At 37.8% G+C, this 11,244-nt stretch overlaps 1 protein-coding gene across 1 annotated transcript; it reads right to left on the bottom strand.

The window, feature by feature from the left end:
• Positions 1–931: 931 nt before the first annotated feature.
• Positions 932–1,912, bottom strand: LOC104869664 (olfactory receptor 7E24). Its single transcript, XM_019209053.2, has one exon. It carries the CDS (start codon positions 1,760–1,762, stop codon positions 932–934), a length of 831 nt encoding a protein of 276 aa, XP_019064598.1. The 5' UTR covers positions 1,763–1,912.
• Positions 1,913–11,244: the final 9,332 nt, after the last annotated feature.

Below are 11,244 nucleotides of genomic sequence, written 5' to 3'. Positions count from 1 at the left end.
GAAAGTCATAATTTAAAAATTGCAGGAGATAGCAAGAGGCTCTTTTTCCACATGAAAGAATTTCAGGATGGCATTGAGCTACAGGCAGGAGAGGAGGTGGAGTTCTCAGGGATTCTTACCCAGTGCACTGGCAAGTGCAGGGCCTGTAAGGTTTGGTGAGTCTGAGGGCCCCAGGGCTGTTGCACCCCTCGACCTGATCGGTTGGTCAATCTCTTGGAAAACATCCCTGTAGAGGATGCCGGTGCTCCTTGCCTAATGGTTCTTCATCAGCCAAGGGGACCAGATAACTCAATGGGATTTGGTTCACAAAGAAAAATCCTTTCAGCTGGTGTCATCGACTACACATCCACAAAGCACATCCTTAATCCACTGTGAGGGGATTCTGGCGAAGGGTTCTAAAAATTTCCCTCTTCATGCTTCCCAAAATCTGGAAATCACATTCTATTGAGCTATTCTACCAGTTTTAACACCTCCCTCATGTTATGGTGCAAGAAAGAAATAAATTTAACAAACCATTTTAAAATTTAAAAAAATAAATAAAAATTATAATTTTGAGATTATTGCAGCTACAGGATGCAAAGTTAACAAAAATTGTGCATTATCAGTATTCTCTAGCTTTATTTATATTTAATGTTGTAAGATATATGTAAATAAGTGTACCATTTTAACCATTTTTTAGGTGCACAGCTTAGTAACATTAACTGCAATTTTGTTTTTGCTTAGCCATCATTCTCATCCATCTCTAAAAATTTTACCATCCAAAATGAATTTTACATATAGGAAGAACTTAATCCCAACATTTCCCAACCAGTCCTAATTCTGTTGTTATGATAAATTGTACACATCACATTTCTGAAATATAGAGGTTTGAGTCCTCTTCTTTACCACATTTTCCAAACTACATTCCAAATAGATACTACAGGTCCTGGGATTAGACTGCCCACCTGTAGAACCTCTTTAGGGAGCTTAGAATGTCCCTGTTCCTCAGGCTGTAGATGAAGGGATTCAGCATCGGGGTGACCACAGTATACATCAGGGAGGCCACCTCACCCATGCTGGGAGAATACGACACAGTTGAACCAAGATACGTTCCAAAGCTTGTTCCATAAAATAAGCAAACAACTGACAGGTGAGAACCACAGGTAGAAAAGGCTTTGTACCTCCCACCCAATGAGGGGATTTTCATAAGAGAGGATATAATCTTATAGTAAGAGAAAATAGTCCCCGACATGGGAACAAAGCCAAATATGGTACCAAAAATATACAGGACTACGGTTTTGATTATAGTATCAGAACATGAAAGGTTAAGGAGTTGAGAAGGGTCACAAAAGAAACTAGCAATTTTCACATCTTTGAAACAGGTAAAATGCAGAGCAATCAAGTTGTGTACCTGGGAATCCAAAAGGCTAACAAAAACTGACAGCAAAAGTAACAAGACACAGAGGCGAGGGTTCATAATGGTTGAGTAATGCAGGGGGTGACAGATGGCCACAAAGCGGTCATAGGCCATTACTGTCAGAAGCATGTTGTCCATACATGCAAATAGGATGAAAACAGACATCTGTGTCAGGCAGCCCACATAGGAGATGACTCTGATGTGATTTAAGATGTCCACAATCAACTTTGGGACTGTAGAGGAGGTGAAACCGATGTCAGCCAAGGACAGGTTGGAGAGGAAGAAGTACATGGGGGTGTGGAGGTGGGAGTCAGAGCTGACGGCCAGGATGATGAGCAGGTTCCCGAGCACCGTGACCAGGTACATGGACAGGAACAGTCCAAAGAGGACGGGCTGCAGGTCTGGATCCTCTGAGAAGCCCAGGAGATGGAATTCTGAGACTTTTGTTAGATTATGTGCTCCCAAAGTGCTTGACCACCTTTTCAAAAAAAAATTGGAAAAATGAAATAAAACATAGCACACAAAACTGAGTATATTTTAGGAATTCAAGTTTTCAGAAGCAAAGTAGTTCTTTCTTCATGAGGCCCCAAACCTTCAGCATCATTGCTGTACTGTGGCAAACTCCAGCAGCAAAGCTGAGTGTTGGCTGGTTTGTTTCCCATCTCCCCTGTACACTCCTACTTTACAGATATTCTATTGCACAGTGTAAGCAGACAAGGACATAAAGTTCAGAAGTCGTTGACCCTAGTGAAATACCACCAACATTCTTTTTTGTGGAAAACAGAGAATAGTTTAAGAAATCCTCATTTAAGCAAATGTGATTCTATTGGAAAAAATTGTAAATATTCAACTATTTACTGTTTTATTCTCAGAAAATGGTACAAACTCCTTTGCCTTAGTGTGCCTAGAAATACTATAAAATCAAATACTGAACTATATGAAAATTGAATTTAAGTTAATCGGTCATAATCAGAACACACTGTGCCTCAGAGAATTTTTTATCATTTTGGATTTTCTGATTTTCCTCTCTCAAGGGTGAAGGAGCTCTCTCAGCCTTTATTTGTATATAATGTATTTGATGAACTTGAGTACATGCACAAAATCTTAGGGCATATTTGCAAAGGTAGCATTAGTTAACACCACACCTGATAATAATTAAAATAAAAATAATAAGCATTTTTTTACATTTCAAATTTAATACAAATTTATTACATAATATAAATTTATTATATAATAAATTGTATTATATAATACAAATTTATTATATAATAAAACTACCATATCTTCTATCTAAACATCTCTCTATTGATGCTATATTCTACAGTACCTTGGAAACGTTCTTTACTTTGACCATACACCCAATTGTATGCAAGTGAAGATGCTGGAAACAAAGTCCCAGGCCATGGCAGTGTCTAGCCTTTCCTAGTTCTAACCTATGGATATTTTAATCAATCTTTCTTCATCCATAAATTGTATTTCTCATATTTCATCTATGTGAAGGAAACTGGGACACATTTTTGGTCAGATCACACTGTGATTTTATTAGAAATAACACATTAAACAGATACTACATGAAATAATGTAAACACACATCACAACTCAGAGGCAATAGAAAAAGCTACATTAAGTTTTGTAAACACAACTGTGGATAATGTAACCATGCCTCATCTGTAAAACGGGGAGCAGAAATACCTACCTTTTATGGCTGCTGTAAGAAAATCTTTTAAAAGTCATTGAATTTGCATCACTGATGATTCTAAGTTAGTAATATATTTATCTGGGGCTTTCTAGAAATGCACAGATACTCTAGACTTTTGCCCTTAAATTTAATTGTAATATTTATATTTCAAGATTTTGTGTTGCTTTCTTAAGCAAGAGTTGAAAACCACTGCTTTAGAATACCTTCTGGAATTTAAAAAAGGCCCAGTTTATATTATCTTTATAGATATGAACATGTAAATATTTAATAATATTTACATCAGCATTAATAACTTTAGAGGTCTGAACAATTACCTAAGAAAGTTGAATACTTAGGGTCTCTCCATGAGTTCATAGTTCTTCTTTCTTGTCTTCAAAAGAATCTGTGTGGTGAATTTTATGGGAAGATTTTTCTGTCATTATTTCCAGGTCAATGTCGATTCATGAATTCACAAGCAGCTTTCTTAAAAACTTACTCTAAAAGTACCCAAAATTAATGTAAGTAATGTATAAGAAAACACCTTTGTCCCCACAATAGATTACGTTAAAAGCACGAGTGATTTTAAGTCTCCTTTAACTAATACACAGCATTATCTGAAAGAGAGACTCCTCATTTAACCTGTAAGTTTATTATTATGAAAATCTTATCTAAATTGTTGTGCCTCTCTTCCTGTCACAGAAGTAAAAAGTTATATCTAAGATATTAGTGGAGGATATATTTTTGATTTCCAAAAACTAATACTGGTAAAATTTCACAATTATTTTTCCAATAAAAATCAGTCCCTTACATTCCTTACATTCCTTCAGCAATATCTTCAAAATATCCATGCAGTCTGTCCAGTGATGAGCTCATCATGCTAACACGCATTCGTACGGGGAATAACATTGTCATCTTGCTCCAGTGGCACAGTGGAGTTTGTGCAGAGGGAAGGTGCTGAGGAAATGAATATTTAATCCCGTATCATTGACCTGCACAAACAGGCAGACTGGGTATGAAACTTGCCTCCTCTCTGTGCTTCCACTGCTTGAGAAAAATAAAAGTAGCATTCATCTTCACATGTGTGGCAACTGAAGGAAGTTAGGAAATCATGACCTCATTGTGAGAACTTTTTTAAAAAAATAAATAACTACAGGGCTGGGGATTTGGCTCACTGGTTCCACCACCTCCCTCAAAAGTGCAAGGGCCCAAGATCAATCATGGTACCATAAATAAAAACAAACAAAAAACTACACACTCACACAACACACATGCACATAACTACACCTTAAGCAAATAGGAAGTGTACTGATGAATATTGTAATCTGTATTCAAATGGTAATGCTGCATGGAGTGATGTAAAATGCTGCACCGTATCTCAGCCTGAGGCACACATTCACCTGCTCGCTACTCTTTATGCCATTTTTAAACCATAGATATCTCTGCTGTCTTTTTGATTGTTGATATAGGTGCAGTTAAGTGGATCGTAGGGGCCATATGCTCATGACATGGATACAAACAAGCTATTTTATCTTGCCCTACATCTAAGGACATTTGTGAAAGGAAGGAACAAGTAGACAATAGCACACCCAGCATCTTCACATCAGGCTGATTAAGGGCAGTTATTATAACTTAGAGAAATGTCCTTTCAATGTTTAATAGAGGTTTTGATTTTTGATTCATCTTCTGTTCCAAAAATTGTGTAGGCTCTGGGGAATCAGATATAAATGAAAGCACATCATTCATCTCCAAATATATTCATATACTTACACAAATATACAAATAAAATGTCTTGCAAAAGAAACAGAAGAAGAATAATTTCAGGTCAAAGGACATAGTTGGCATAGAAATTATTTTCTATCACTAATAACAATGATGGCTACACTTTCCTTTGCTTTAATTTTATACACAAAATAGACCAAATAGAGCACTCTTTATCTGTATGATCTTCAGGAAATTTCTTCAAGTGCAGAACAACACTAATAACAATGCAGTCTCAGAGATATCACAAGCCTGCCCTGTATCCCAGTGAAAATAAGTGGAGGTAAAAGGATTGTAAAATAACTGTGATGATCATGTCCAATGCACTAAAAGTTTTCATTGTTTAAAAAACCCACAGAAAGATGCAAACAGAAAGACAAATTTCATAAACTCAGGTGCATCTGAGATAATTTTGAACAGAACCTAAGGCAAGACAACCCCCATGTGAGACTGTGTGAGATAATAGCAATCATGGGAAGGGTGGGAGCTGCAGAAACACCCAGCAGTGGCGTCAGGAGGGAAATCTGTGCTGAATGGTGGAGGGGCTGCTCTCGGAGATCTTTGCCTGTCGTCTCTTTCTGTCTATGGTGGATGCAGCTGGGGACATTCACTGCTGGGCTCTGTGAGCTTTCAATCCCCAAAAGTAATAGAAAATGAGTAAGGGTTCTCTTTCTGAGGTGGCAAAAGAGTTAAATATTTTTCTGTGTTAGGAGGACAACCTGCCAGAATTTCTCTATGATGCCCTTTGTCTTTAACCAGACAGCCTGATTCACTAGACTCGTCTCTCTACTGATTGACCTACTGTAAGATCCATTAAAATGATGGACTCTGCTATTTTCTAAAAGCAATAACATGTGGAAACATATACCTTCTAGAATACAAATTACAGGAAATAAAAGAAGCTGCATAAAATAAATAGCTCAGTGTATAAGATATAGGAAGCCCCCCAAACAAGTTCATGATGTCATGGTTACTATCTTCACTTCCTACATTCTTATAATCACTTTCCTAATCCTTTTGGAGTGCTTAGGAATCACCAAAAAAGACACATTTTCTCCTGCTGTTGGGTGAGACATCCTTGAGAAGGAGAAACAGGATGTGTAGAAAACACATTTGAAATAATAATTCTGCCTTCCCTCCTAAAACTGAAAATACAAAATTTCCATTCCTTGTAACTGATATTTTTCATACTTGTACCTTCTCACTGGGCACTCAAACTGTCCATTTGTTTTCATGGTGAAGAAACAATACTTTCAAGGAAGGATCCTTCCATATCCATCAGGCCCATCTGCACTTACTGGGTGGTGCTGTTTCTCTGCTGGGTCATAGTCAAGGACAGCAGACCCAAAGACACTCCTTTGCCTGCAGCCCAAAGAATCCTCAGTCTCTGTCCTCAGGATTGAAATTAATACAAAGTTAGTTAGGAGCTTCCTGATGCAGACAACCATGGGGCTGGGACACGAGTGTGGAGGTTGGTGGACTGGAGTCACCAAGGTGAAGGTGTGGAGACACAAGGTGATTATTGAGTAGTGTATGACCTTGGCGGCCCAATGCACAGAACTTTTAATTAGCCTGATTGGTCTGTGACATCCCAATCTCCAAGGATTTTCTAACATTAATGTAAGAAGTAGAAAGAAAGAAAGTAAATGTCCACAAGAGATTTTGGGATTGTGATCCCTTCTGCCATGCGTTTTTGCCCAGAACTGCTTTTGCAAAAGAGTTAAATAGGTCTCTCCTGGTTCCAAATGAAATTTAGGAATATTTTCTCAAGTTCTGTGAGATATATTATGGGTATTTTGATTGGGATGGCATTAAATTTGTATAACAATTTTGGGAGTATGGCCATTTTCACTATGTTGGTTCTTCCTACCTAAGAACAAGGGATGTCTTTCTATTTTCTGATATCCTCTTCAATCTCCTTTTTCAGAGTACTGTATCTTTTCATTGCAGAGATCTTTAACTTCCTTTGTTAGATTGATTCCTAAGTATTTCATTTTCTAGGCTGTTGTGAAAGTTGTGGTTTCCCAAATATCTCTCTCAGACAGTTTCTTACTGTTGTACGGGGACACTATTGATTATTGAGTGTTGACTTTGGATGTAGTTCCAGGACCAAATTTTGTTATTAAGTCTAGAAGTCTTTTGGAGGAATATTTGGGGTCTTCCATGTAGAGTATCATGTTGTCTGCAAATAATGATAATTGAACCTCATTTCCTATCTTTATTCCTTTTATTTCTTTCTCTTGTCTACTTGCTGTGACTAATGTATACAGAGTTATACTGAACAGGAGTGGTGATAGTGGACACCTTGTCTTAATCCTGATTGTAGAGTGAAAGCTTTGGGGATTTGGATTGTTTAGTACTATGTTGACTGTTGTCTTATCATGGAAGACTTTATGAGATTGAGATTAAAAACCATCTAATCTTATTTTATGCAGATTTATCATGAGGAAATTATGAACAGAGTGAAGAGACAACCAGTTGGGGAAGAGGGTTTGCCAGGTATTCCTCGGAGAAAGGACTGCTTGCTGTCTAGATAAATAAAGAACTGAAATGTATCAGGCCCCTAAATTTAAAGACCCAATGCAAAAATTGACATCTGAGATGAATACATACTTCACAGCTGAAGAACAGCAAAGGGCAAATAAATAGATGAAAAAGTGTGCAACATCAATGGTCATTCAAGAAATGCAAGCTAAAACAACAATGAGATTCCATCTCACTCCAGTAAGAATGGCTACTATCCCAATGATGAATGTAACTGTACTGTATACCTAAAATGTACCAATAAACTAAATGAGAAAAAAGAATGGCTACTATCAAGAAATCAACCAATAAGAAATGCTGGAGAGATTGTGGGGAAAAAGAAATCCTTCAATGTTCATGGGAGTGTAGACTGGTGCATCCACAATGAAAATCAGTGTGGAGATTCCGCAAAAAACTAAGACTATAAGTTTCATTTGACCAAGCTATTGCCCTGTTATGTATCTTCCTGAAAGAATTCACAGCATCATACCACAGTCATATATGCACACCCATGTTCATAGCAGTATAGTTTGTAATAGCTGTAACTTGGAAACAGCCTGCATGCCATGATGAATGGAGTACCATGCGGGGAGTTCGCCAGTGCCCTGTTCTTCATCCAGCGGACTGGTGAGGATCAGCCAGCTACACAGCCATCTCTACAAAGTAATCCTCCCCCTATCTTGCTCTCAGGCCTCCTGATTATGCCAGCTCCTGGATCCACACTGCAGAGGCACAGTTGGTCACAAAGATCATTTTACTGAGCTCCAGAAGATAGAATGGAAGTGAATAATTGCAATAAAGGCACATAAGACCTCCATAGTGGGTAAGGTGGAGGGGCCATTGCCTTCCATCAGAAATTTGACTGTCTTCAGGGAAAGGGCAGCAGAAACCTATAGTAGAGCATTGCAGAGTTCAACCCTGCAGGAGGTCAGGGAGCTCAACTTGGGCCTTGCAGCCTGAATTCAGCCTGAATCTCAGGGGTCTGCCACTGGCTAGATGAAACTAAATGACTTAGTTCTGCACAGGGCTGAGGACATTGTCTATTGTGATAGCAGAGATATACCCTTAAAGGAGCTCTTCAAATTTTTTCTTTCTTTTCCTCATTCCATTCAGAAATTCTTTCTTTTCCCCCACTCAGTCTTTTGCTCCCCATATTATTCTTCATCTCCTTTTCTGTTTCTGTTCCTGCCATAATTCGGATTTCTTATTTTTTTCTTTATTTTCTTTTCTTCTCTCTTTTTCCTTCATTTGAGGGTCATTAATTTCAAAGGAAAGTGAGTCCCTATTAATATTAAGGAGTTCTACTCTTTTCTTTGTTCTTATATTCTGTCTTTCCCTCTTGTCTTCAACAGTTTCCTGAAGTTTGCATGGTCATCCTGTGTCCTCTGGTTTCACTCAAAACCATCTCCTATTCTCCTACCTATATATTCCTCTCCTCCTACCACCTTCTAAGTCCTCATTCTGAAGGGAAAAGTTGCTATATTGAAGAGTTTTAACATATTTTGGGCTGGTCCTCGATTTTGATTTAATTCACATGATTTAAAGTTGATAGTTTAATAACTACCACAAATGGTCAATTTCTAAGCTGTGCTTGATGCTATTGTGTTGCTGATTGTATCAGCTGGGCTAAAGGGTTGTGATTGATTTAATGTGCTGTTCTTTCTGATATTATGAAAATGAGACTGTGAGTCATTAGAGATTCAAAACCCAAAGAGCAGCTATATCAGGAAGATCAAAATACTAACCCAGGAATTAAAACATGGACAGCCCAACAACAAGCATAAAAATGAGAAAACACTTAAGCAAGGCATAAAAAGAGGCTTCCAGTTCACCAATGGCAAATTCTAAGGGAAATCAGGTGGAAAAGTCTGAGAAATCAACCATCAGGACACCCTAAACTCATTGCACAGGAAGTAACAAAACAGATCAATCAGGCTCTAGAAAAATTCAAAACAGAAATAATTTTCTAGATAACTACAGGAAATGGTGAGCACAATGAAAGACATGATTAGAGTCTAGAACAGAAATTGACAAAAAATTAGATCAGCTCAGGACCATGATAGAAGCCATGAATGCCCAGCATAGGAAAGAAATGGAAACCTTGAATGCCCGACATAAGAAAGAAATGGACTCCATGAAACAGATTCAAACAGATAATCAGGAGATTAAACACTACATTGAAAGCATTCACAACAGCATGAACGAATGTGAAGATAGAATTTCAGATATAGATGGTAGGATTGCAGTCTGTGACCATGAAAAGAGATCTCTTAAAAACAGTAAGGGATCATGAGAAATCGATCCAACAACTCCTAGATTATTCAAAGAAGAAATAACACAAGACTGATAGGAATCCATGAAGTAGCAGGAGAAAATACAAATGGCTTAAAAATGCTGTTCACAGAATTAATGACAGAAAACTTCCCAAACAGAGCAAAAGAATTTGACATACAGGTAAGTGAGGCATATAGGACTCCAAATAGCTATGATCAAAAAGAAATCTATACCTAAAATATAATAGTCAAGATCCCAGGAACTCAACAGAAGAACAAAATACTACAAGCAGTTAGAGAAAAAAATCACATGCAAAGGAAAGCTCATCAGAATCACAGCAGACTTTTCAACACAAACCCTCCAGTCAGGGAGAGCCTGGAGTGAGGTATTTCAAGCCCTAAGAGAAAACAACCTTCAACCTAGACTGATGTATCCTGCAAAACTCTCTTTCAAAATGGATGGGGATGTAAGATACTTCCATGGCAAAGAACAGCTGAGAAACTTCATGAATACCAAAGTAGCACAACAATTCTAAACAATATCCTAGAAAAGGAAAATTAAGGTCACAAAACCAAGAGGCTCAATAGAGCAAGTGAATTAGGAAAAGCAAGAAACTGAAGGGGGGCGGATTAAAAAGAGCCCACAATAGGACAATAACATGACAATGATAAGTCAGTACATATCAGTTATAACAATCAGTGTAAGTGGCCTCAATTCACCAATCAAGAGAAATAGACTGGCAGAATCTATTAAGAAGCAAAATCCAACAATATGTTGTATACTAGAAACACACCTAATGCAAAAATCAACCAATAGACTGAAAGTGAAAGGATGGAAAACAGTTCTTCATGGAACAGCAGCCCAGAAAAAGCAGGGGTAGCTATCTTATTCACAGACAAAGTAAATATCAAACAGAAACTGATTAAAAGTGACAAAGAAGGCCATTATGTCCTTGTAAAGAGAAATATCCAATCCACATCACTGGTCATTTGAGAGATGCAGATGAAAACAACACTGAGATTCCACCTCACCCCACAAAGAATGGCTGCTTTCAAGAAATCAAACAATAACAAATGTTGATGGGGCTTTGGGGAGAAAGGAACCCTTCTCCATTGTTGGTGGGAGTGCAGACTGGTGCATCCACTATGGAAATCAATATGGAGATACCTCAAAGAGCTGGGACTAGAGGTTCCATTTGACCCAGCCACTCTGCTGGATATCTTTCCAAAAGAAGTAAAAGAATCAAATCACAGTGATATATGCACACCTATGTTTATAGCAGCATAGTTTGTAATAGCTAAAATTTGGAAACAGCCCATTTGCCCATCAGTTGGAAACTGGATAAAGCAGATGTAGTTTTTTCTATAAAATGGAATACTACTCAGACATAAAGAATGAGAAATTAGATTCATTCATAGGAAAATGGATGTATATTGAGGCCATACTCTCTTCACCCCTCCACCCTACCCTATTTACAAAGACTTTGTTTCCATTTTCATTTTCTCATATTTTTCTTTTCTCTTATTCCTTTCCTCTCCCCTTCCCACTTCCCCTACACTTTTAGCCTCTTTCTTCCTATTTCACTTTGTCAATTATACAATTTGGACCTCATTTA

Source organism: Fukomys damarensis, unplaced genomic scaffold, assembly GCF_012274545.1.
Source record: "Fukomys damarensis isolate Sample0158 unplaced genomic scaffold, DMR_v1.0_HiC HiC_scaffold_37, whole genome shotgun sequence".
Taxonomy (NCBI): Eukaryota; Metazoa; Chordata; class Mammalia; order Rodentia; family Bathyergidae; genus Fukomys; species Fukomys damarensis.
This window is presented reverse-complemented; position numbering and strand designations above follow the sequence as displayed.

Excerpts from the sequence above, each read along its gene's own strand:
- LOC104869664 (XM_019209053.2), bottom strand. The coding sequence starts at position 1,762 with ATGTACCTGGTCACGGTGCTCGGGAACCTGCTCATCATCCTGGCCGTC.